This window comes from Apus apus, chromosome 1, assembly GCF_020740795.1.
Source record: "Apus apus isolate bApuApu2 chromosome 1, bApuApu2.pri.cur, whole genome shotgun sequence".
In the NCBI taxonomy this organism is placed as follows: Eukaryota; Metazoa; Chordata; class Aves; order Apodiformes; family Apodidae; genus Apus; species Apus apus.
In genome coordinates, this window is record NC_067282.1 from 66,941,237 (window position 1) to 66,968,888 (window position 27,652).

The 27,652-nt window shown below is 39.7% G+C and overlaps 1 protein-coding gene and 1 long non-coding RNA gene across 2 annotated transcripts in view; one reads left to right on the forward strand and one right to left on the reverse strand.

The window, feature by feature from the left end:
* LOC127380607 (uncharacterized) overlaps nt 1-27,652 on the forward strand; it is a 462,715-nt gene that overhangs the window by 286,613 nt on the left and 148,450 nt on the right. The window lies entirely within an intron of this gene.
* Nucleotides 92-27,555, reverse strand: ATG3 (autophagy related 3). The gene is made up of 12 exons (XM_051609793.1): nt 27,410-27,555; nt 24,630-24,671; nt 21,430-21,479; nt 20,137-20,207; nt 17,554-17,661; nt 15,247-15,296; nt 13,217-13,298; nt 12,665-12,699; nt 11,746-11,901; nt 10,961-11,088; nt 1,721-1,789; nt 92-329 (listed from the first exon to the last, which is right to left on the reverse strand). Exons 1-12 carry the CDS (start codon nt 27,479-27,481, stop codon nt 248-250), a joined length of 945 nt encoding a protein of 314 aa, XP_051465753.1. The 5' UTR covers nt 27,482-27,555; the 3' UTR covers nt 92-247.

A 27,652-nucleotide genomic window follows, 5' to 3' on the forward strand; every position in this document is an offset into this window, starting at 1 on the left:
AAATTTAAGGAATTATGCACACAAAAATCCCACCTCCTAGTGCAGTGTCTGTATAGGAATGAAAGTAATTTATTTATATTACACACAAAGATTTTTATTAAAAAGGCTGGTAATGGAACATTTTATTTTAATGCATCAACTTGATAAAAGGCTAGTTACAGAAATTGTGTATAATGTTGTATAAGTCACATGGATGGGTTATTTAAAAAAATATTTGATAATCAGAGGAGGCCATCTCTTATTTTAGTTACATTGTAAAGTGCCTTGTGTAGTCATATTCTATCGTTGGAATGACTGCCTGTACAAATTTCAAGAAAATAAGAAGGTACCTGAGTTTCTTGTTAAGGAAAACGTGCAATAGCTAGAAATCCCATAAAACAAAGCAGAGGTCACATTCAGTGGTTTGCTTAACAGTATTTCTTGCTAATAGGAAAAAAACACCCAGCAATTATGCAGTTAGACTGGGAAAATTAATACAGCAGAACTCTGGTAATGACATCTGATGCTTGCCCAAACATACAGACCTTTGAAGTTAAAGAAGGGAACCAGGAGTTATTGTCAACAAATTTTACAAACACCACAGACACATTTAGAATCCCACTGACATACCATGATTATCTTTGCTAAAATGAGAAGTGTGCCTTTGTGGTTTCCCTTGCATACATCACCTTCAAGTGCATGTTGGAATCTACAGTCTAGACTATATATAAACTAAAGCATCTGTTCACCTGGGACTGAGGCAGAGAACTGAAAAATTCAGATTAATCACTACTTTCAATTGATAATTACGTTGCATTGCTACTGGGTATAAGAAAAACCTATTATGAAACATCAGACTCATGGACCATGTATTGACAAACAAAAACGATATCATAAGAAGGGAAGAAACTGCCTTATAAAACCCCCTCGATTTGTTTAGCAATAGCAAAAAAAGTAATTGAAATATTGAAAAAAAAGCTATTTATACCTATGGAGGTGTAGGAGACTTGATCTGCCTTGTCAGAACAGTTATTTTCTAGCTCAACTTCAAATGTTTGCTTCAGGGGCTATAGGTGCTCAGGAATCCCCCCTTTCTTGTCTGATAGCAGCAAAAGCTGTTAGAACACTATTTTGAAAGGGCACACTTGCTTCTAACATAGAGGTTACTTCAGTCAGAAGCAGATTATGAATTACTACAAAGCATAACTAGATCAGTCACCTTGTCAAATGAAAACTCTAATCGTGAGGCCTTTGTTCACAACTGTTTCAGTAATTTTCATTGCTTTTTTGTCAGCTGAATGTTCTACCAAGATTCTTCCCCCATGTGGAATAAAGAATAATGGCACCTCTACACCTTTCAGAAAAAAATCTCAGATTCAAATCTAATACAGAAGCTGTTGTACCAAGAGGAGCAATTACACTCGAGTCAGAGTCTATGAACCTCTCAGCCTCATCCTCCTACACTGGCATCTGTTTCACACTCACAGCTACCTCCTTCACACCCCTACACACAAGGGCTCAATCCTATCCCTTCAATCCTACCTACTTTCCCTGTTATTCCTGCCACTCTCCCCTCCCTCCAACTATTGATTAAGAGAGTTTGTTTGCACGAAGCAGCTCATCCCAGAGCATTCACTGATTTCACAGACAATTGCATTTCTGTTCAGGAATACTTGAGGAAAACAGCCCCTTACACTGCAAGAAATCTATAAGAATAGTGTGTAGTAATGAAAAAGGATACATGTGAACTCCAAGTTCTCCCCCACCTTCTGCAACAGTCTCAATTATTTTCTTCATCACTTCTGCATGCCTGAAAAAGAGGTCAGAAACAGTGAAAATGTTTTAAGGAACTCCGTAAGTAACTCCATCTCAGCAACACTGAGTTTTGTGCAAATAAAACATTTTTGGACCATTGGCTTCAGAAACGGCATGAAGAAGCTTTCAGTTTACTAAGGAAAAAGACTTTGAACAAAAATGGAAAGTTAATATTAAGTTATGAATGTAACATTATTTGCTAGCTCTTTACATTCACAAGGAAAAGAGAAAGATGTTCTGTGCTACTGTGTAGACTGAGTGTTATAATGAGAGTCAATATATACTGCTTACAGTTGTTAATTCCTAAATGCCACAGAAGCCACTAGGTAAACCCCCAGAAAGTAATCCTCACCAGCAGCAAGCCACTAGAAGTTCCCAGTTGACCCCTGAAAAAGATGCCTAGAAATTACTTATTAGTTGTCCCTGCCACTCTCATTGCTTATGAAGTATCAAAGATTTATACAATCCATAGTTTTCTACAAAGGCAGGCTATACCAACCCTGAAGAAATTCTGAACTGTTGCTCTCAAGAGTGACAGGATATTGAAACCTTTCTGGCTACAGTTGTAACTCAGGGTCTGTGGCCAGTTCACAAGCCAGCTGCTTCTCTCTTGTTACTCTGTTATTGTAAGCACTACAGGAGAGAACAAACATTTCCTCAGGTCACTGTGTTTTGACCTTAAGTTGTCAGTGAAATACGTGACCTAATATGAAGCAAACAAACATTTGTGCACAAAGCTGATCCTGGGAATATAACATGAAATCACAGAATAACTAAGGTTGGAAGAGACTGGTCATCATCACCTCCCTGCTCAATAAGCAGTAAACCAGAACAGATTGCTCAGGACCTTGTCTGGTCTGGTTTTTGTATCTCCAACGATGAAGACTTCAAATCTTTTCATGACCAGATACAATTCAAAAGTAATGTTCTTGTGTTCAGGACAGTTCTTATACCCTATAAACCAGGCAAAGAAGAACATACAAAATCAGAGGGGAGCACTACTGCATGGTAATTGATGTTTTATTTATATATCTTTAACACAAACAGCGAGGTTGTATAACTCATCTCACTTTTATCTATACTCCTACTTAGTTTTAAATTTATGATTCTGTAGGCAAACCTTATCAGCGATGTCACATATTAATCACGCTCCCTGAGACTGCAAACACAAGGCAGGAAGCTGTTGCAAAGTTACCAAGATACATTGTAAACAGGAACTGCAAGTCTGGGGAAATACTAAAGGTCAGCATTTGTCATTTGCTGTGCTATTGGTCTTTGGAAATCAGCTAACCCTCAACAGTTGATTCCCAATCCGGATCCTCATGATGTCCCTACAGAACACATGTTGTATCAGGTGCCAAGGCCAGTTGCTTCTATATAAGAACCTGTCAAAACTTTGGCTGTGACCTCGTCTGTAATGATGGACTATTTTCTGTACTGGCACAAAATACAGGTCACTCTACAGCTACCAGAAGCCTTTAACAGGATACTGCCTCAACTTCATGCATCTAAATGACACTTATTCTTTTCTGCTTTCTGAGGACTAGTTAGATATTCTTCATGGTCATTCTTACTGTCCTACAGTTACTCATTAAAAAGTTTGCAGGTGCTTTATGAACTTTTAAAAGTTTGTTTCCTGTTCTCAGTTTCCTTCTATAAGAAAATTTTGAGGAATTAATATGAAGTATGTATAGCCCCAATGGAAAGAAATTAGATAACTTCAGGAGAAATGCCATCTAAAATATCCTGCTTTCTAGAAGTCTCAATTTTTCTTTACTTCTGAATAAAGGTTCCCTACAAATAAATTAATTCAAGGTGACTAAACACACTACATGCTCGAGAGTGCTTGCTCCAGGACCTGTCTGTGGACCACATCAAATAGATCACACACTTAAAACATCTACTAAAAATCACCTAATTTACTTTCTGGTATATCCCACTCTCAAGGTAGTTCCAGTCATATGAGTTACTATTCATATTCAAAATCAGAAATACTACCGATCCTATTGAAAATAAATTGAGATAAACAGAGTTAAGACCATGTATTAAGGGGTTAAAAATAAGTTGAAAGAAACTGATTTCTCAGATTGATTGGATGACCCTTTACGCTCTCATTAGGATGTTTGCTTCCAGCTGAAGAACACCCCTCCTCAAATTCTTTGTACAGTTTTGCTGCTAAACAGACACAACACATGGGCATATTGCCTTTAACCTTTATCTCAATCATAAGTCCAACCTGAAAGAATTGGTAACACATTTAATGGCATCTTCAATAAATAAAATGATTAAAAAAATCTGGTCTTTGCACAGACACATTACAATTCACTCCAAATTCAATATTGTCAAAACATTGGTTTTTTTGCTCCAAAGGGTTTTTTTCTTTGTTTCAGCACTTAAATACACAGAAAAGTATATGATTAGAAAAAACAGATACTCTACTCTGAACAGAACTTGTAAAAGGCAGTAACTTAAAAAAAATTAAATCTCTCTAATTAGATTAAAGAATTCTGTTTGCAAGTCCAAAGCTGTCAGTCAAAATATTTGTTTTTAATTTCGTATTGGAATTTAGCATAGCTGACATGCTGACATTATCTGAGTATCAGGTGGAAGAGAAAGTTACACCACCAGAAAAGTAAAATATAAAAGCCTTCCTGACACATGAGGAAAAAAAAACAACCAACACCAGAAACTATTCATTCCCCCCCCACTTGCTGCTCCCTTGCAGTTCATAGGAATAAAAGGCCTTCCACAGGGCTTTCAGCATAGTGGACAACTATAAGCTTCCATAACATAGGGTAAAATACAAGACTTTTTAGGGCATGCTACTTTAAAAAAAAAAAAATTACCTAAGAATTCGATTAAATATCTGTAACTGCTCACATACAAGGAGACAATGAAACCCACAAATGTCAACATTAGGAGAAACATTAGAATCTGCAACAATCAGTTAACCTTAAAATCTGTAATTCATTGATCCTTGCAGTTGCCTCTATTCACTTCCCTGCAGATATTAATAGGGTATATAAGAAAGAGAGTTCAGAAGCCTATCACAATTTATTCTGAAACAGAGACAAATAAGCCCTTGGAATTAGTGCAAGTAAATCAGACTTACTTGTAAATGTGTTTAGTAGTTAACTATTGTGATAGTCCCTTCATAATACCCACATCAAAAAGTTGAGAATTGTGATTAAACCAGTTTACAGCAACTAATGAGGAAGTTGACTGTGTTTCTCCCAGGACCATAAAAATGCTGACAAGAAATAAAACTTAGAGCAAAGCTGCAAGATGAACAGTTTCAGCTAACTACTGAAAATAGAAGCAATCCCATGTAGCTGACACCAGCACCAGGCTGTTGTTTCTTTCCTTTCTGTGACGTACCATGTTGGGATATACACGTCACAAGAAACAGCCAAATAAGTTTAGGACCATCCAAATACCTTACATTACACAATTCTTCTAATGTGCAAAGAAGCAACAGCAGAACAGCTAGGTAAACACTGGTACTTCCTAGTCAAATTAAAAACAAAACAACATTTTTAGCTATTATTTTTCACTTTAGAAGTCCAGATCTTGCTGTTAGCCGTACCGATTTCAGAAAATAGAAAAGCTCCACTTGGAGAGTAAGAGAACATAATTCGATGATCATTTTAGATATGCTGTTAGAATCTTTCTTTACAGTCTCAAGATGGCCTTTTCAAACCTCTCCAGTGTTAAGCAGTTGCCAGTCAGCTAGATTGCTTTTTAAGAGGGATTAGACAGCTTCCTACACATTTAAGACTACCAACTAATCTGTCTCGTGGTGATATCAATAATCTTTTTAGTACTTAAAAGACCAAGTGGAACAAGTGCCATGATGCAAACCGTTTCTTCAAGTATAGATGTGGATTACATAACAAAGGCTTTGACACTTCACTGGCTTCAGAGGAAGTAGTCAAAACATGCACACAGAGCTGTCAATCACAGACTAGCATTAAATTGGTTCTTACTCTACAAAGGTGTTCACAAAATTAAGCACATTACACTGCATCCACAGCCCAGTATAAAAAACAACCTAGTCAGTGACATCTGTCATGCCCAAACATCTGGTCACCTTTGCTCCTTCGGAGATCGTGTGTTTCTCCTCCTACCCTCTATCAACAGCAGCTTCTTCCAAACCAATTTATTAGCAGGGCTTCCAGCAATCACAAAATTAATCCTTGGCTTCAGCCTTTTTTTTTTTTCTTCCCTTTTTGTCTATTAATTATCTTCCTAATCAGTCTCTTAACTCATCCTACATTAATCTCACCTGACACTCCTTCAAAAAGACTAGCTGCACAAAAAGCTGCATTCATTTTTTCATCCAAAACCCTTCAGATGGCAAACACTAAGACAGTCCAAGTCACTAACAGGTTGACATATTAAGACTGATATGTTTACATTAGGTACAAGAATACACTACTGGATTAAACCAAAGGTCTACCTCATCCTGCTGATTATCTTACAGTACATGCCCAAGAGAGAGGCCAGAGCAAGCACCTAGTAATGCTTCCCCCAAAGTAGTACTAGTTTCTGACAGTATGCAACCCACGGACTTCCTAATTCTGGAGTATTTTGATAGCTACACTTTTAACAACTCTGGATAGGTTTTTTTCATTAACAGCATATTGCTTAAATAAATATTTAGTTTAATTATGTGCTGTGTGCAGAGTTAAATTCCTTTCCTAACTTTGAATATAGCAACAGTGAGTAGTATTTAATGCCATCAGTGCTACTTTTAGAAAAAACTGAACACCTGTTACTTCACCTTCTGTGCCATTTATGATGAAGGTTGCGGAAACTGTAACTCCCTCCCTTCAGCTTTCTGTTCCAAAGCAGAAGGGTCCCATTGTTACTGAATCATTCCTTATGGGAAAAAGCTTCATAACCTCAGTGATTCCAGACAACCCCTCTGTATCTTCTCTGGTTTTAGTTTTCCTTCATCTGACAGACTACTGTACAAATGACCAGAGCTGTACTGCAGTATTCAACATGTGTGTTCCCACAGACTAAGAGAGGCCTTTTGCCATTTTCTGTTTTACTCTTTACTCTTTTCCTAACAGTTTTCTAAGTTCTGCTTCCTGTACTACTCTTGAGCAGCCAGACTAACATTTTCACAGGTCTATTATGTTAATGTAGACTTTAACACCAGGAATGCCAACCAGATCCAATGTGACGCCCATCCACAAGAAGGACTGGAAGGAGGATCCAGGGAACTGTAGACCTGTCGGCCTAACCTCAGTGCCTAGCAAGATTATGGAACAGTTCATCCTGAGTGCCATCAAGCAGCACGTAGAAGACAACCAGGGGATCAGGTCCAGCCAACATGGGTTTAGGAAAGGAAGGTTCTGCCTGACTAATCTCATCACCTCCTATGACTGGGTGACCCACCTAGTGGATGAGGGAAGGGCTGTGGATGTGGTCTACCTCGACTCCAGCAAGGCCTTTGACACAGTCTCCCACAACATCCTCCTGGAGAAGCTGGCAAATCCACGGCTTCAACAGGTGCACCCTTCACTGGGTAAAAACTGGTTGGATGACCGGGCCCAGAGAGTGATGGTGAATGGAGCTGCATCCAGCTGGCATCCGGTGGCCAGCGGTGCTCCCCAGGGATCAGTACTGGGCCCAGTCCTATTCAACATCTTTATTGATGACCTGGATGTGGGGATTGAGTCCACCCTCAGTAAGTTAGCAGATGACACCAAGCTAGGGGGGAGTGTCAATCTGCCAGAAGGTAAGAAGAAGCTGCAGAGAGACCTGGACAGGCTGGGTCAATGGGCCAAGGCCAGTGGCATGAAATTCAACAAGACCAAGTGCAGCGTCCTGCACTTTGGCCACAATAACCCCAGGCAGCACTACAGGCTGGGAGAAGAGTGGCTGGAGATCAGCCCAGCAGAGAGGGACCTGGGAGTAGTGGTTAACAGCTGGTTGAACATGGGCCAGCAGTGTGCCCAGGTGGCCAGGAAGGGCAATGGCATCCTGGCTTGTATCAGGAATAGTGTGGCCAGCAGGGGTAGGGATGTGATTCTTCCTCTGTACACAGCACTGGTGAGGCCCCACCTCGAGTACTGTGTGCAGGTCTGGGCCCCTCACTTCAAGAAGGATACTGAGGTGCTGGAGCAGGGGCAGAGGAGAGCAACGAGGCCGGTGAACGGACTAGAGGGAAAATCTTATAGGGATAGGCTGAGGAAGCTGGGGTTGTTTAGCCTGGAGGAGACTCAAGGGGGACCTTACCACTCTCTTCAACTACCTGAAGGGAGGTTGTAGTTAGGTGGGGGCTCTTTTTTCCAGGCAACTAGCAACAAGACAAGAGGGCATGGCCTCAAGCTGCTCCAGGGGAGGTTTAGGTTGGATATTAGCAAGTACTTCCTCAGTGTCCTGGTTTTAGCCAGGATTAAGCCAATTTTTCTTTTCACTGATTTTTTTTTTCCTTCAGTAAGCTTTCTTGTAACTAGCAACTGTGTGTTCTGCTAGGCTGATAAGACAGTGGAATGTTTTTCTAACTACTGAGGCTTCAAGGTTACACCTTCACTCTGCCGGCTCAGACACTATGGGGAGATCTCTGACCCCCCCGTGGGAGGCTGAGTTAGACAGACAGCAAAATTGGCCAAAGATATTCCATTCCATATATCTACGTAAGCTCAGAGGAAGGACAGAGATCTTAGAAGACAGCTTCCTCCTTCTTCTCGCCGCTCTCTTCCGTCCATGGCCGGCGTCCGGGGAGGACTCTGCTCATCCATCACCGCCGACCCTTAGGCTCGAGCTCTCCTGACCCTCATAACTCTCTGCTTTCTCCAGCAGCGGCTCCGGGATTTCTCGGGACTCTTGCCAGTTCAGGGGAGTGCTGTGGGAGTTGCTGGGGGTGGGGGGAGGCGAGAGGCTTTTGCCCATATCTGAATATATCTGTATATAATTGTATATATTTTCTTGTGTGATTCATTAGTGTCTTAATTAAAGCTGTGTAGTTTAGTTTTCAATCCAGCCAAGTCTCTCTCCTTTTCTCTCTCTCCTTCCCTGACTGGGTGGGGGGGGGAGGGGATCGAGAGCATTGTTGTCGGACCTGAGTCAAACGGTGACACTCAGGGAGAGAGTGGTTAGACATTGGAATGCACTTCCCAAGGAAGTAGTGGAGGCACTGTCCCTGCATGCATTCAAGGAAAGGCTGGATATGGCACTTAGTGACATGGTCTAGCAGATGTGGTGGTGTTAGGTCACAGGCTGGACTTGATGATCTTAAAGGTCTTTTCCAGCCTTGGTGATTCTGTGATTCTGTGAAAGCAGTAGGTGCAGAACTGTGAACTAGAACAAGAGATAGATTTTCAAAGCCCACAAATATATATATATCCTCATAATAAGATCAAAAGTAGATTGGTTAAGGTTGGAAGGGACCTTAAAGATCAGCAGGTTCCAACCCCCCTGCTAAGAGCAGGGACACCTCACACTAGATCAGGCTGCACAAAGCCTCATCCAACCTGGCCTTAAACACCTCCAGGGAGAGGGTTTCCACAGCCTCCCTAAGCAACCTGCTCCAGCACCTTACTACCTTCACTGCAAAGAATTTCTTCCAGATGTCTAACCCAAATTTGCCCTCTTTCAATTTAAAACCATTAACCCTTGGTCCTATCACTACCCTCTCTGGTGAAAAGCCCCTCCCCAGCTTTCCTGTAGCCCCTTTCAAGTACTGGAAGGCTGCTGTAAGGTCACCCCAGAGCCTCTCTTCTCCAGGCTGAACAGCCCCAACTCTCTCAGCCTGTCTTCATAGCAGAGGTGCTTCAGCACTTTGATCATCTTTGTGGCCCTTCTCTGCTCCATGTCTTTCCTGTGCTGAGGGCACCAGAAGTGTACACAGTATTCCAGGTGGGGTCTCACCAGAGCAGAGCAGAGGGGCAGAATCACCTCCCTGGCCCTGCTGGCCACACTTCTTTTGATGCAGCCCAGGATGTGTTTGGCTCTCTGGGCTCCAGCACACACTGGCAACTCATGTTGAGCTTCTCATCAACTACCACCCCCAAGTCCTTCTCCTCAGGGCTGCTCTCCAGCCATTCTCCCCCCCAGCCTGTATTTGTGCCTGGGGTTGTGCTGACCCAGGTGCAGGACCTTGCACTTGGTCTTGCTGGATAGTTGAGTAGTCATAAACTACTTGGTGCAAAGCTCCCTTGCTCTCTCTCTAAAGAATGGTATACCCTTCCTAAGAGTAATCTTATGATAAAATAATTCCTAAATCAGAAACAAGAATATTTTGGAGTCTGCAAAACAGTAACAAACTGACTATTTGACACCTCAGCTAGTGACATGGATCCCAGAAGTGTTTTCTTACATCAAAAGAAACTGCAAGACCTAAAAATATTAAGTTCAGATTGCCCCTCTAAACACATGCAAGACTATAAAGGCTGAGTCTTTTTTAAAATAATAAGATAAAAACCCAATTAATATCTCTAAGTACTTCATATTATCAAGAATATGAAGAGTTACGCTGTTTAAGATATTGGCTCTGTATCAATAAGACACCTAAAAGGATGTTAGGGCCTGCATCTAAGATCAAAGGCACCTTTCAAAGACCTATAAAAATATCTGTGCAGCTAGTTGAACTACAGACTCCCTACGTTTTGGGTGAGAAATGGGAAAAACCAACAGAAAAGACCCTAAAAACAAGTGTGTTTTGCACTTGTGTTCAACAAGTATTTCAATGTGGGAATTAGAGGACCCCTACATAGTGTAAAATTTCAAGGACTTCTGGGGGAGTAGAAGGTAGTTATTACAAAGTAAAAAGGTTATTTCATGTCCAAATAGCTTTTTCTGCTCCCAAAGTATACATTTTACTGTCCCAAAAAAGAAGCAAAATAAAGTACAGGAGAACTTTCTTTTACAGAGTTCTAGTAGTCTGCCATCTTCTGGAATCCATCTGAAGTGGAGGAAGAGCAAGCAGTGCAGAGAGAAGACTGCTCTAACTGCAGAATACACTTGTGACACTGCACTGGAATGACTGCAGAGAATCACTGGCACCTTCTTTTCATACTCCCTAAGAAGCTAGTATTTCCACAGTTGGCTGCCATAGTGGTCTTATGACCAGAAAACCTGAAACAAATCCTTAATAAGACCAGCGAAGTGCCTTGTGTCTGCATTCTGAATCAGACCAGAAACAAAGACTTACCTGCATGGATGAACTGAGCACATGGGAGGTGGAGGGAGATGAGGATGGTTTTCAATAGTCACTGTTTTCTTGACATGATCTTGACTAATATCTTCATACATATGCTCTACAGTTAAAGGCTGCCGTTGCTATATAAGAAAAAAGAATAAGAGAAAAAAAGCATTATTAATAAACAGTTACTGAGAAGGAGCAAAAGATTCTAACATCATTAACAGACAAAGCACCATAAATTATAAGTATCTGATATACAACAGTTCTGAAGGTTACACTGAAAGAACCAAGTGTGTTAAAATCAGTAAGGTGTAGAAATAGCACAATACAGAATTTTGTTTTTAATATACAAGGTGAATTGTAAAGTCAATATATTTGAGAACTATCTAGGTATTTGAACCGTAAGCCCTAACCAACTTCAACTCAATAAATTTAGTCATTAAAAGGAAGAGTAATTTATCTACTCCTCTCCCTCTGAAGGTCAGGAAAACACATACCTGCTTAGCTGATGAAGTTTAGTGGGGTTATTACTAGCTCTACAGAGCTTACAGAAACTCAAACAACAGATCACAATTTCCTTCCTTCCAAATCTTCTTGGCTACCAAGTACAATTTTTAGTAAAGTCGGTCCTACTTCCTGCAAGTACCATAAATCCTGATTACAACCCAGACTGCACAATGGTTTTCTCATTATTTTTTCCTTTAAATTTCTACTGTGAATAAGCCAAAAAACCCAGCCTATTTGACATGGTGAGTCTAATTTCAGAGAACTGGAAAAAAACAACATAGCTATACCTCATCATATCCAAACAACCACAGCCTTGGAGTTTGGTAATATTTGTCATATGTGATGTAGAGGTCATAAGTTCTAGTCTGCAGAATAGCATCTTCCCCTCCAACATCAGCTTTAGCTTTGTTAGCTTCTACCATCTGTCTTGTGTCAAGCGTTGCCTGGTTCAGGGTAAAAATAACAACATTAGTAGAGTCTTGCTTGGGTTCCCTCCTCTCCCATTCTAAGTAGTTACATAAAGATGTAAAACCGAAAGGAATGCTCTCAAGTAAGCATTAAAAATAAGCATAGGCTTTTGGGTTTCGGTTTTTCGTTTTGTTTGGGTTTTTTTCTTTCTTTAAATTACGAGTACCAGTTCTTCCCCCACCAAGGGGTTTTTGTTTTCAATTTTATGGCAATTTTTATGCTTTTAAAGTTTGATTTCTTAAGGAAACATGCAATTACACTGTCACCTCCCTCTCCCTTCCTTCACCAGTTATTTTTCAACCCAACAGACAATTCCAGTGGAACTCAGAAGGCAAAGATCTCAGTTTATGCAGGTTCACAAAGACCATAGCAGAGTACTACAAATAGCAATGCCCTGTTTTCTCTCATGACAGTTTGGGGTATCAGTCTAACAGACTGAACTTATAAGTCACTCATCCTCCAAATGTAAGCCTCAGGAAAAACCACTGTGAATACAGCACCATGTGTAAGCAGAGCAAAAAGGATCAGCACAAAAAGCAAAATTACTGTGATTAGTCTTTGAGGACTTAAGAGATAAGGTTATTGCTGTAGCTTGGCAGGGGACAAATCAGGCTCAGCAGACCCACTGCTCATAACAAGCTTGGTATGACAGCCATTCGTCAACATTATTTTCACTTTGCTTGTGCTCATATTGGTGATAAGCATTGTAACAGACAAGACTGAGAACTGTTCACTCACATCATCTGTCTCCAATAGCCCACTTTCTTCATACTCTGAAAAGAAGATCCATAAAATTCTGTGTTCAGCTTGTAGCTAGTCATCATATTTCTCATTCATAAACAGCTCCTTTAAAACAATCTACATGTATTTGAAGATGTTTTATTGAGGTAGACTTTCCCATCCCCAAACCAGACTATACCTTTTTTAATATAAATTTGACCAAGACTACACTAAGTACATGACGAACAAGCCTTGAGTGGTTTTAAGTATGCAGACTGAGTTTAAGCATGGGTATGAAGCAGGAAGTAAGCTGTGATAAATATCCAATTTGTACTTGCTTGAATCTGTTCTGCTGCTCAAATTAACTTCCCAGTCAGCAACAATCACACAGGTTTTGGCACACAAATTAAACATTCATCAATAAAACCACACACAAGATAATAAAGAACATATAGCTGCTGCATATTTCAGCATGCATTCCACAAAAAGAGAGAGCAGTGTTTCTTAAGAACGTACTGCTTTAGCAAAAGGCCTGTAATAATGCACGACCCACCCAATTTAAGGAAATACCTTCCATGTCTGCAGCTTCTCCTTCATCTTCATCATCGTCATCTTCACATGATGCTGAACATTCTGGTATTTTTATGTTATCCTTTAGAAGTTAAATTGAAAACAGCACTTTAAAGACTGCTGCATCTACACAGCTTAACAGCCCCAGCAAATTTAAGGTATAACTCAAAACATACAGCAAATCAGAAAAAAATAATTTCTGCAATATTAAGGACTACATTGAACTCAAACACTTGCTTATTAACCCAGCTTATTTTAAAAGACCTTAAAAATCTGCTAAAAAGTTATGTGATTTTGTAATGTGGAATGATTTAATTCCTAAGCAAAGAAGAAGAAACATGCCAATAATTTCCTTCTAAAAAATCCACACATTTCAAGTGAAAGACAATTACTTTAAACAGCTATGACTAAACATGTAGGCTAAGACTCTGTATGTCCTAACCCTCAACTGTGCAGCAGTTAACACAGAAATTAAAGAAGGGCCCCATAAAGATGATCAAGTCCAACTCCCTGCTCCTTGCAGGACTATCTAAAACTAAACAACACGATTAAGAGTGTCATCCAGTTCCACAATTATTTTTAAAACATAAGAGAGTCCCAAAAGATACCACATTTTGGTATAACTGTCTGAGAAAGCACAGTCCATCAGAAATTAGTATGGCAAAAGCCCTCAGCCAACTTTTTACTTTGGGCATTGTAGGCCTATGCACAGCATTTGAACGCAACACACAACTCTAGTGAAATTCAGAAGGGGGTGGTCTCAATTAACACAGGTTTCACAGACTTCAGTAGAATTCTCCAAATAACTATGACAATTAGAAGCTGCTCCAATTGTAAGCATGAGGTGGTTGGTTTCCTCATTGAAAAAAAAACAACAACAACAAACAATAAAGCAAACACCAAAAGAAGAAATAAACTAAGTTGTGAAGTGTTTTGGCAAACAGAACTTTAGCAGGAAAAGAGCTGTACAAAAGTACTGTACAACAACTGTACTGCAGATTTTTCTACATAACAATGTATTAGATGTGAAATCCAATTCATAACACACAACAGCAGTTACGAATCATGCTGCAAGTATTGTGTTCTGCAGCAATACTGATCACCTTTAGGATTTCATTAGAGTGTTCTTCCACTCTTATATTACTGACTTGTGAAAAAGCATTATTTTTATTATGTTCAGCAAGGTCTTGCTTGAAATACATGTATTTCACAGTTCATCATATCAAGAGCATTTTGAGCTGTTCATAATTGTGTGGTAGCATGTGGCAGCCCATTCCTTTTCCTCAATTTTAGAATTCAAAGCTTTGTGCCTGCATGGTTTAATAAACTCTCATAGCACACAGCTAGAACTCCACTGTAACAACCAATTCATCTTTGAATGCATTTTGTGTCTCTTACTTTCTCCACATATTTTAAACATGTTAACTAACACATTTCCATTACAGGTATTTCCAACCGTTCTCAGTTTCCTGAGGACTTACAGTTCAGATCTGGCTCCTGCTGCAAAGTGACTTTTTTGAAATGTGCAGAAACTGATGACATCAAAGCACATATATTTAAACAGTTTTAGCACTTCTACACTTGAGGGCACAAGCCTGTCAAACAGGACCTAAATGTGTTAAAACTCTAGTTGCAGTAGCTACAGATTATGAAGATATATCTTAACATCCCTACGTTACTTTTCCATTTAAAAATTTCTTTGCATTGAATCTGACAACCTTAGTTTCTTCAGACAAAAAGGTTTGATATCACTGAAAACCATTTCATTTTCAGTTTGTAGAAGCCCAGCACAAGACCACACTAGCTAAAGACATTTCAAAAAGAAGACTGTCTCAGTAAACACATAGTAATAAGGAGATGTACATGGTTTGACTAATGTCACAGGCTCTGAAGGTCAATGTATATCTGCAACATACCTAGCAACAAAGTATATTTTAATCTTCTGCAGGCAGGAATAGATTGCTGCAGGTAAGACTTCCATTACCTTTAGATGCTGTAATAAAGCAAGAAGAAAATTTAGAAACAAGTACCTTACTGTCTAGGGCGAGCTCCTTCACTGCTTCTGTTGCACCCACTATACCTGTTAATTGAATAGGTTTGCGTTAAAAAAAGCTTGCTTGTTACATAATAGCATAGAAAGAGGTTATAAAGATTTCAGAAAGCAGCATATGATCTTTCCAAATTACACTTCACAACAATTTTGATATTTGAGGGGCTGTTTATTTGGTATTGGTAGCATCCTTGGTGCTGGAGATTCATAAACACACCATACAAGTAACACAGAGCACAACCGCACAGCTCTTGCACGTCACACAACCTTTGTTGATGGAACACTGCAAAGTAATTCTGATTTTTATTTTAAGGAATTTTGGCATAAAAAGTGAGTTCAGGATAGGCTCTCATGTCACAATAATGGAAGACATGCATCTATGAATATTTCTGAGCATCTTGAAAGCAAGGTGTCCATGACTAAGCATAATGTAGCAGAACACTCGATGCTTTTAGCTGAGAGGAAGTGGGGATAAAAAAAATCCCAAACCACAGTAGTATCAACTCTCAAGTTCCTCCCCATTAGCTTTCTAGTTTTACTGCAGCACTCATCCGGTACTCGTCAGAATACATGACAATACTGCTTTGACACAATACATTTATCTACTTAACTCTTCAGCTGAAAATAGGTTCTATCATAATAGAGAATTAACCCGGAATCAAGTAACTGCTCATCAGAAATAACTGTTTAAAGAAAACAATGTCAGTTGAATGCTAGTTGGAATCAATGCATTTCTAGTGGCTGTGTGATAATTTACATACATTTCATAGAATCACAGAATCTTAGGGGTTGGAAGGGACCTCGAAAGATCATCCAGTCCAACCCCCCTGCCACAGCAGGATCACCCAGACCACATCACATAGGAACGTGTCCAGGTGGGTTTTGAATGTCTCCAGTGAAGGAGACTCCACAACCTCTCCCTACCAGAAAAAAGTGGTGTCTTAAAGGACATCTCTACAGATGTATGGAAACAGATTTAATCTCCTTTGGCAGTGTTTGGAGATCTGGCTAGGTCTAGTCAAAGTCTTATAGTTGTGCTAACACCGCATGGTGTCCAAACCAGCCAAGCCTAAAAAGAAAAACTTGGCAGAGGAGCCTACGCACAGCAGGGATGGCAAACGCATCCTTGATTCAAAGATATATAAAGCTACAGCAAATGATTTCTTTGGCGTGGGATGTTCTATTAGGAGCTATGATACATTTAAGAATTGCCATTGATGAAAAATGTACATCTACAGAAAAAAAGGCGTCTTCTCTCCCCCTTTTTCTCCTCAGCCTGGCTGAACTATTTGGAGAACTTCTTCCACATTGCAGCAAAATAATATATAGCAAATAAATTAAAAACTGAGTGGAGTACCTTCTAGATTTGGAATTGTTGAAGAAAACATTATTGCAAGACAATTTTATTAATTCATGATAGATCATGAAGAAACAGATTAAAACTAATACAACTGCCAATGCTTAGAAAAGAACAGAAGGAATGATAAAAGCTAAGAAAAGCTCTTTTGTTACAAAAGCTAATGAGATAGATTCACATCAGCAGTAATTTTTAGATTTCTTTATAAACACAAGCTCATCTAAGGGCCTACTGTAAAAAAGGATCACCTCTCACACTCATATCATAGAATTATTGATGTTGGAAGGGACCTCAAAGATCATCAAGTTCCAACCCCGCTGCCATGAGCAGGGAACCCTACCACTAGACCACGTTGCACAAAACCTTGTCCAACCTATTTCATTTTAGTGTCCCACTCCCTCCCCCAGTTACCTCCAATACCAAGATAATAACTGTTTTCTAATAATACTCCCCTTTAGCTCAATCTAACAACTCAACAGAATGGAAAGCACTGAAATAATTAAGTTGGTTGAGGTCACAATTAAGATAAAGATCTTAATGTGCTTCACATACAATCTTACTAAAATCCACCATATTCTTCAAACAAGTAATTTGAACAAGCATTCTCTTCACAGGATGTCCTTACTAAGGAATGAGCCACTATGCAGCTAATTTTTAAAAATACATTCCTAGAACTTTAATAAGAGAATACTGATATAATTTACTATCAACACCTCTAAAATGTAGCCTGTTTCAGGCATATACAGGCAAACAGTTAAACACCTGAGCAGTCATATACCAATCAAGTGAGTAGCTGGCAATGTAATTTCTTTCATATTAGATACTGGTACACAGCCATCTACATGTAAAAAAGGATTTTACTTTCCAAGAGTGGAAACTGAAAATGTTTCAGATTACCAAACACAAAGTCTGAAGCAAAATTTCAAATACCTGCATTGTGAAAAGTGTCTACCCATCCCCCATCACCATCATCTTCTTCTATAATTGCTTCCTGCTCATCTGAGTACTCCATCTGCTTACACCTTTTGTAGCACGGCACTGCAAAAAATTGCCAAATAAAATTAATGTAGCCTTTTTATACAAAACCAGGTTGGAGCAAATCATCCTATAAAGCCTTCTGAAATGTTTAGCCTCTTATATTTAATTATTTAAGGAAACCTAAGGCTATATTTCAAATGAAGAAGCATGAACTTAAAAAAACAGTTGATGTGCTGCACCAAATGTTTTATTTAATGTACAGTACAACACTTGCTGTGGCCTTAAAAGTTCTTTCTTCTCTTATCCATTACAGAATCACAGAATCTTAGGGGTTGGAAGGGACCTTGAAAGATCATCTAGTCCAACCTCCCTGCCAGAGCAAGATCACCTAGAGCACATCCCACTGGAACGTGTCCAGGCGGGTTTTGAATGTCTCCAGCGAAGGAGACTCCACCACCTCTCTGGGCAGCCTGTCCCAGTGCTCTCGTCACTCTCACAGTAAATAAGTTCCTCCTGATATTCACACAGAACATCCTATGCTCCAGTTTGCACCCATTGCCCCTTGTCCTATCACTAGACATCACTGAAAAAAGCCTGGCTCCATCCTCCTGACACTCGCCCTTAACATATTTGTAAACACTGATGAGGTCACCCCTCAGTCTCCTCCAACCTAAAGAGACCCAGCTCCCTCAGCCTTTCCTCATAAGGGAGATGTTCCACTCCATCATCTTTGTGGCTCTGAGCTGGACTCTTTCAAGCACTTCCCTGTCCTTCTAGAACTGAGGGGCCCAGAACTAGACACAATACTCCAGATGCAGCCTCACCAAGGCAGAATAGAGGGGGAGGAGAACCTCTCTTGACCTACTAACCACACCCTTTCTAATGCACCCCAGGATGCCATTGGCCTTCTTGGCTACAAGGGCACACTGCTGGCTCATTGTCATCCTCCTGTCCATCAGGACCCCCAGGTCCCTTTCTCCTACAGTGCTCTCCAGCAGGTCAGCCCCTAATCTGTACTGGTACATGGGGTTGTTCTTCCCCAGATGCAAGACTCTACACTTGCCCTTGTTGAATTTCATCAAGTTTCTCCCTGCCCAACTCTCCAGCCTGTCTAGGTCATTAGAAGACTTTCATCCAACCTCTTACAGATTAGAAAGGAATTAACTTCTCATGTCTCCTTAGACTGCCTATACATTTGCTAACAACTGGAGACAACTTACTAGTTTTTTTCAAATTACAAAACAACTTTTAGACTAAGTACAACTTTACCTGAATTAGCATCATTTTACCAAACTGATTTGCCTTCAGAATTCTGCTAAGTTTGTATCAGCTATTTATGCAAAATGAGGTATGTTTAATTACAAATCAACATACAGAAGTTTAGAAGTGGTTAGAATGAATGTGTTATTTGGAATAACTTCAGTTATATACGTTACAGAGCCATTGAAGTACAGATTTACACATAGATTTCAGAAAATAATCCAAGAAAGAACAAGGATCTGATTAAGGCAAAACAGTAATTCTCCAACATCATAAACAAGGACTATGAAAAAATTATTCTTTTATACTAATGTGGAGAAAAACCCCACCCTGCTGTATGAAGTGCAGAATTTGTAAATTTCTGCTAGACTTTTCAAAAAGGGATAAGGGGCATGAAAGTCACAATGAAGAGAAGTCCTTCAAAGACTTCCAAAATTAGGTCACGGCCTCCCCCACAGCTCACAGCTTGTACTCAGGTGATAGGCAAATGTCTCACCATCAGCAGGAAACATTATTTTGAAATGTGATCTAGAAGAACCAGAGCAGTGAGGGACCCTGGAAGTGGGGGAGGAGGAAGACAAAGAAGATCACTTGGCCATCCAACCATCAGGACCATCTCAGGAAAGTTTGTTCAACACTACTCTAAGCATTTTCACATGATAGCAAAAGCCAGCAAGTGAAAGCTAAGTATAAAATGCAACCCACTGCAGGTAAAAATCTCTTCTTAGTACCGAAGGTTCATCTAACGGCATTATATTTGACACATTTTGACATAAGATCTTTTGAGAAATTTTTTTCCCCATGGTTGTGCCATTTTATTTAAAATTATATTTTATATTATTGTTATTGACAGCAATAGGGACATTAATTACATATCTGAACTAGAAGTATCAGTGTCGTTATGAAAAACACTTCAGGAACACTTCAATAGCCTTTTCCAAAAGGAAGAGGAAAATACATGTATTTTCCTTTTAGGCAATGAATATGAGTTGAAGGACACAAAACAGAAATACAGACAAGGAGGTCTGTAATGTTTAAACTTAATTTCTACTTCATCATGGCAAGCTGTATTACTAGTTTAAAGCCCTGTTAAAAGCTGGTCTAAGAAACTACTCTAGATATGCCAGAAGAACTTCTTTCATATTGCAAAGTCAAAGCATCCAAAGTGTAAGATATTTGCTTCCCATCAATACAGACAATCCATAGAGCTGACAAAACAGTCAAACATGCTATCAAACCTCAGAACACTTAGTTATATTTAAACTTCAGCCTTACCATTTTTAGTTACCAAAAACTGTTTGTCTGTTGGCAGGTAAGCCTTGACTTTTAGTTCTTCTCCTGAAGCCCTGTAAAATGAAGTGCACCATAGAAGGGTTGAGAATTTGAAGATGTGCAAACAAAAGAACCCTTGTATTTTCAACATATATCAGGAATACTTTATATACTCCTCTTGTATTTTTCTCAGAATCTGTTTGCTATGACTACTCTTCCTATACAAAGACTTTGATATAGGTATGGGATAAAAAAGGTTGACCACCCCTAAACTATGGAGTCTTGGATCTAAAGTACTTTCTGCTTTAAAAACTACTTTCACTTTGAGATGGCCAACCAAAGATAGGTTGATAGAACAATCCAGTCTATATGAAATTTTCTAGGATCAGCAACAACATAGTCCTGAATTTCTGAAGAAAGACACTTCAGAAAAAGCCAGAAACAGACCTCTAGAAATATAAGACCTGCCCATTTTCACCACAGCTCAAGTAACCTTTCCTAAGTTCACATTACTCAAGCACTTGCTTTCACTTTCAAGTTGTTTTTGGCTTGAAATAAGAGTAGTGTTTTAAATAGCTTGTTCCAAACTGCTAGCACATAGACTCAACATCACGCTTTCTCTGAAGGAGACAGTAAAAAGGCAAGAAACAATTATTCAGGCATAATAATTCTCCTTCAGCTCTTCACAGCCCAGTACAGAGCCAAGAACCTTGATTAAACCAACTGCACAGGAAATATTCATCAAGGTACTAGCTAATTAGTTTTATATTACAAGACACCAGTAAAACATGCAGAAGCACCTTATTTGCACCCTTATTGTACATGAAAGATAAGGATTTCCAAGGGCAAGCACTGCTCAAAGTGATCTGGTGCCAGACAACTCGAACAAATTTAATTAAGAAATGCTGATCTAAAATATATCAGTTACAGGTACCTCCTAGCAATTCCATTTGCAAATGGCCTTTGCTTTTTCTATCACCAAGACAAGCTCCAGGAGACAGGCTGCTACTGCATTTAAGCACTGAAAGCATATGTATCAGCTTATTTCCTCTAGAGCCTTAGGGAAACAAACAAACAAATTCCCAAACAAATCCTCATCTCCATTGCTGCTACACAGAACAATAAAGAAACCCTCCCTGACTGAAAGACAGCTTAATCACAAAAACAGCTGAAATTCTACTGAAAGAGTCTATGTACTATTCTGAAATAAGACAACTATACAGTTGTATCCAGTGGACATGCATCAAAGCACAGGTAGGGATGTTAGCTCTCTATAATTCTTCTCATTCTACTTACCATTGCCAAGTAGGACAGTGGTGAACTAAGTGATCTCCAGCTGCAACAAACTGTTAAAGGAGGAAAAAAATTAAAGTACTGGTAAATACAGCATAAGGAAATTATCTCCTGTTTTTCTTAATATTAATATTTCAGTCGCACCTTCCTTTGATAGATTAACTATGTAACTAATAACTTTTTAATAGCAGTTTGAGGCTTTCTTTGAATTACATTTCTCAGCTAACCATGAAAACCAAACTAAATCCACCTCACTTGAAGAAAATGCATACTAAGCACAACAGCAAATTCTGTTCAAGTTTAAAAAGCTGTGGTACTGCACATCACTCTTAACAAGCAAAAAAGTTTGTTAACCCAGTAACACTTTATACTTTGCGATGAAGAAACTGCTTTTATTTACCACTCTTCGAAGTTTTACAAAGAAAATGAAGAGCTTAGTGTAAAAATTACTTATCTTTCAACATTCAAAAAAATTTTGCAGGAAGAAAAAAGTGAGAATGACATTCATTGAATCAGTGAGAGAACTGCACAGAAGAATAAAATAGTACACATTTTAAGTAATGACCATCACTATGATAGTTCATCACTGTTAATTAAATATGGATAAACCAGTACTTAGTACATTGAAAACATGCATAACTTTGTTCAGAAGAAGTAGCTTTTAAAAACCTTCACTCTGCTTTTTTGTAGTATCAGACATAAAGGCTTTTATAAAAAACACATCACACACATTAACATGATACTGGAAAACTCACGATCGACTTCTGTACAAATTCAAAATTCACCCAGCAAAGTCTAACCCACTGGGCTTCTTTTTTATACACAGAAATTGAGGAAGGCAAACTTTAATTAAAAAACAGAGATTTGTATGATCTTTGCACCAGTTACTTTTAAAACACGGGTGCACACCTGTTGCTGTAGCTACTTTAGTTACCTTCGTGCCTTAAAATGTCAATTTATAACAATGTACTTCGTAGTTGACTAACAGCTGTTGCAGCATAACCAAACAGGCTTGCAGCATGTCAGCCATTTTCTCACCATGTCCTCCAAAGTGAGGCATATCAGCGCAGTGGAAAACAGGACAACACACAGTGCATACTGATTAACAGATTTAACCTCCGCAAAAGTGCTTCCATCACTTATTTTTGAATAAACAGCTCCAGCAAAAATGAAATTTTCACTTTAAAGAAAACAGCAATCCCTCCCTATACAGGTGGAAACTTTATAAGTCATTAGCCTTTACATAGTAACTGCATATGAAAGTCCAGAATTATTTAAAATTCCTCGTTCCAGGAATCAGAACACTGTGGTACCAATTTTAAAATATGTTATTAAAGATGAAAAACATTAGAAGTGTTCTTTGTGGGTCTAACAGAGGCAAAAACCTAAAACAATAATTGAAATTTCATTTGCATTTTATTCAGTTTAGGCAGCGTAACTGATCTAGCCGGTTTCACTTTCTATTTCTCAAGCACTAATGCTATCTCATACCTGAGGCAATACTGCAAAAACGGCATGAGATCAATTTTAGGACAACTTTCTAAAAGAAGATGATTTGTTAAGATTTGCTTGTACTCAGATATAAAATTAAAACAGGTGCTATCTTTCTGAGATAGTAACTAGTCAGAACTTATGACAGGCAAGAATTTTTTGAAATTAAAACAAGTACAGAGATACATGAAAGGAGGGAGTAGGTGTTGAATTTGGTTAATGTGTCATCTTCAGCTAACTGATTTGCCTTCAGAGACATGCCACAGAAATCCCACAGTGTACAAAATAGTCAGTTTCAGACTTAAATACAGTGAAATTCAGATTCATTACCCCAAAAATTCAGATTTATTCAAAGATAACATCCTGGCATCATTATAGACTACCTCAATTATTGTTTCACAGTCATTACTAAATAAAGAGCAAAATCATCAGGTAAGTGGAAAGACTGTCAAGGGGACAATCAGCAGATCCATGCTCCCGTCTCATCTAAGTTTAACAACAAAACAATCTTGAAGCACAACTGTTACTCCCTTGACTACTGCTTTGAAGGATCTAACTTTATACAGAGAATACATACTATTCAAATTCTCTTACTGACTTAACATAGTGTAGTTCTTGCTACCTTCTCCAGAAGTACCTTTTCTTTCAGTACTACTGCAAAGTTTTCTCCCATAGATCAAGAAAGGATTAAGCATTAGTAGAACACTTATCTGCACTTCCTATGCTATAGCTGTTTTATATGTAATATATATTACATATTTATACTATAAACATTAATACACACACACACACATCTGAATGGTTATCAGAATAGCAGATAACCATGTCGCTAAGCCTGTTTTTCTCAGCAGTCCTTGACCATAGAAACCATAAATGCTTGCTTGCCATGCAATGTAGCAGAAAAGTGCCAGGTGCCAACATTAGGAAAAATACTTCTGCCCACATTATCTGCCTGCATCAGTCACTACTTCTTTCATCTCATACTCACATTTGTGCATTGTGTCTCATTCTTCTTTCATTTTACCTAACAGTCTTAACACTGTTTTCTTATACCTCTGTAAAGACAATGTATTTTTAGAACAGTAGCACGTTAATATGAGAAAAAGCAGAATGAGGAGGTTGAAATAGCACAATCAGTTTTTTTGCTATTCTAGAAAAAATCCTGCTGGTTTCTCTTTGCAGCAGTCCCCGACTATTACAACTGCTTGGCAGCAATCCAAAATACAACCAGCGTGAAGTAGCCTATAGAGTAGAGGAGGAAAAAACAACAATCCACTGGTGTGGACAAACACATAATGATTTAGCCAGAGCTCTGGAAGGAAGCAGAAGTAAGGTAAGCAAAGACTGTTCCTAAGATAAAGATCCCCTTTGAGTTGCTTACAGGAAAGACCTCTGAAGTAAGTATATTCCTGTCTTAGTCCTGAAGTCCATGACAAATGGAAGCTCCCTGCATCAGCTTCCTTACAAGCTTTTCATGGCATAATATAGGAAGAAAGCATACCACATTCAGATGTCAAGAATCATCTCAAGAGAATTCTGTTCATCTACATCTGTAGCGTAAAAAGGCCATTTAAAACTTTCACTTTGTGGAAACTGTTTCAAGAAGCAATTATTAGTTGGCAAAGACATTAAGTGCTTGAGATGAACACATTAAATTTGAGTAAAAGTTACACTACTTTCAAAACACATTTTTCAAGTTTCTAAATACTTACTTCTTCAGGTGTAATTACTCCAGTTTCTTTAAACTTGGACTCCTGCAATAAAGAAAGTTTAGAAATTTTGAGAACTACTGAAAAATCTAAGTACCTCACTTTACAGGCAAGAAAAACATCTAATCTGCTTTTGTCTTGGAACTAAGCTCTGTCCACAGAGATCTGTGAATCAGCTTGGGGGCAACCTCTGCCAGGGCTGATAGGCAGCTTATTTCCATATCCTATGATACAAGGCTGAAGAAAATGACTTGTTGCAGAATGTGGGGTACTATGAACAAATACCACATATACAAAGTATTTCTTTTTCCACAGCTAATTATATCAATAATAAAGAAAAGATCCACAGCACTCAGTATCACATTGGTCAGTAAGAGAGGAAACCAGCTGCAATCAGTGATCCTCACAGTCAGGAGTCTGGGCCTTGTTCTAAGCACTGAACAGCCCTGCAATGCATCAATACCAGGCTTTGCAGTTAAGAAAGGTAATGAAATGAATGACCAAATGGACTGTGGTAGGGAAAAGTTACGCAGAAATGCTTAGCTATTAAGTTTTTTTGTATCCATTTTTGTGCCTTCATTGTGCACCCCATGGTAACAGTTTTGATTTTCTCATGTTTTCGTGTTTTTCATGGAGAACAGACGACAAGCAGCAACAGGATTTACTGGGGAAATGAAGTACTTTTGCATTAAAGATGACATTTACTAAGTTTAACAAAACATTTTTATCTAGAGTAAGTGTATTTTGCTTCAAACTTAACTGCTTTTTTTCTTCAGAAAAGCCTTAAGCACCAAGGAAAACTAGAGCTCCCCAGCATTAGAGCTATCCAAGAATGGATTTTTAAAAAGAACACAATTACAACCACAGCATACCTCACTCTTCAAGTTTTTGCATGATCAGTTACTGAATAATTCCTGCTCTAAAGGGCTCATGACTTTTTTCTGTCAAGACTAAAAGCAGCAACTGAAAAGTACATCACTTTTGGCTACAACTTCACCCCATTAAACCATTAGGAAAGCACTAAAGAAAAGCAGCTACTGCGGAACTTAGTTATGCTTGATGCTATCATCTGTGCTATGTGAAATGAAATGAGCACACCTGTTTCATAAAATCACTGACTACTTACTTTCATCCCCATTTCTAAAGAAGAGAGATTTAAGAAGAAACAAAACAGCAGCTGTACAAACACCTTAACATCACTATATGCTGCTAGTTAACAGAAATAAAAGAAACTCAAACAACTCTAATTTAGCAATTTGGATGACTGTAAAAATGACAATTCCCACTAATGCATTATGAAACACCACAGTGGAAACAACTTAATACATAACCTGAAAATGAACTCTAAGCAGCAGGAAACATGCAGAAACTTGTGCTTCTGGAATTACATAAGGAAACTTTAAAGCATCCATCCCTGTTCCCTGAGAGTAAGTAGTTTGCTTTTCCATCTCTGTACATTCTGTGGTATGTAAGCTAGCGAGAAACCTATGTCTAATTTATTTCTGAAGTGACCAAGTTGGAAGTATTTATTTCAATCCCTTTAAGAGGAAAATACATACATGTTATCATCTCACATTTGTAGGAGGTTCTGCCTCTTTCCAATAGTACAGCTGCACACAAGAACTCCTCTACTATTACACCAGCTGTGCAACAGCAATTTTCCTATGGTAAACAAGTCACTTCACCTTTCCATGTCACAACTTACTGCAGCCCATAAATGTCACATTGGTGGGCAATTCTAGAAAGGCTCACTACCCAGGAAAGAGCATATGACATACCACAGAAGAACACATTCAGTTAATAATCGTATATCACCATCTTCTGCCCAAAGATCTAAGCTGTAGAGTACAAGGCATACAGGTCACACCACACAACCACAGGCAGAGATGTTGTCATCAACAATTACAGTGCAATTATTTTTTTCAAAAATTTAGAAAAATAAATGTGAAGATCAGTAGAGAAAGAGCTGCTGACAAGCCAAGCATTCCCACACAAAGCTGGGTTTTACATAAAAAGTATTTGTACACCGAAGGCAGAAAATGGGGGGGTAGTGTAACAACTGCAGAGAAAGACTTGCAATTTGTTTCTAACAAAAAAACCCAACAACGATAAAAGGAATGAGAACAAATGTGTTGGTCACCTCAACAGTGTTGCAATCAAAAAAACAAACAGCCCATTTCTACTATTCACAGTTACTTTAGCGCACAGAGGATTGCATTGACATAGAGATGCTGTATTAATACAGTAGTGCTGATACGGAAGTAACCTGGGCTACAGAACTGTAGATCAGCTCATAAAATGGACACGTGGCTTTTTTATTAAATGTCAGCTGAAGAAGCTGCACTCTTATCCAAAATAACGATTACAAGGCACTCCCGAGAGCAGGCTGAAGCCAGTTTGACAGCAGACAGCACCGCAGAAGGCATTTCTCGAGCAGCAGGACCAGCAACGCCCGCCGTTCGGAGGCCTGCGGCTCCCAGGGGAGCACTCCCAACCCGAACGGGACACGAGCTCCTTCCTGCCCGGCTTCCCTCCATCCCTTCCGCCCCGGTGCGGGACACAGGCCGAAGGCTTCGCCGCCGCGGGGCCGCCCCGGCACCACCTCGCCTTGAGGCGCCCGGGAAGCCGCGGAGCCCTCCGCCGGCGGCGCCAAGTCGCCGCAACGACATCGCTCCCCGGGCCCGGGGGTGACACCCAGGGGGAGGCTCCACGGGCCGCCCCGCACGGCTCCAGCGCCCCGGCCCGGCCTGCCCTGCCCTCCCCTCACCCCGCCAGCCCCGCACCTTCAGCACGGGGGTGAGGTACTCGGCCACCTCCAGGGCCTTCCCCTTCACCGTGTTGATGACGCTCTGCATCCTCCTGCCGCTGCCGCCGCTACCGGCGGGCCCCGCCAGGAGGGAAACCCGGGCAGCCCCCCCCGCCCCGCCGCTCCCGCCTCACCCCGCCCCGGGCTGCGGCGCACGCTCATGACGACACACCGGCGCGCCCGGCGGCGTCCCGCCTGCGCGGGGCGGGGCGGGGTTTCC

Bases quoted from the DNA above. Each gene is read 5' to 3' on its own strand.
- ATG3 (XM_051609793.1), bottom strand. From the start codon at position 27,481: ATGCAGAGCGTCATCAACACGGTGAAGGGGAAGGCCCTGGAGGTGGCC. The intron at 11,089-11,745 runs GTATAGCTATGT...TTTCTTATATAG, and splicing joins GGTTGTTTGGATATGATGAG to CAACGGCAGCCTTTAACTGT. The intron at 1,790-10,960 runs GTAAGTCTTTGT...CCTCTTTTTCAG, and splicing joins TGCTCAGTTCATCCATGCAG to GCATGCAGAAGTGATGAAGA.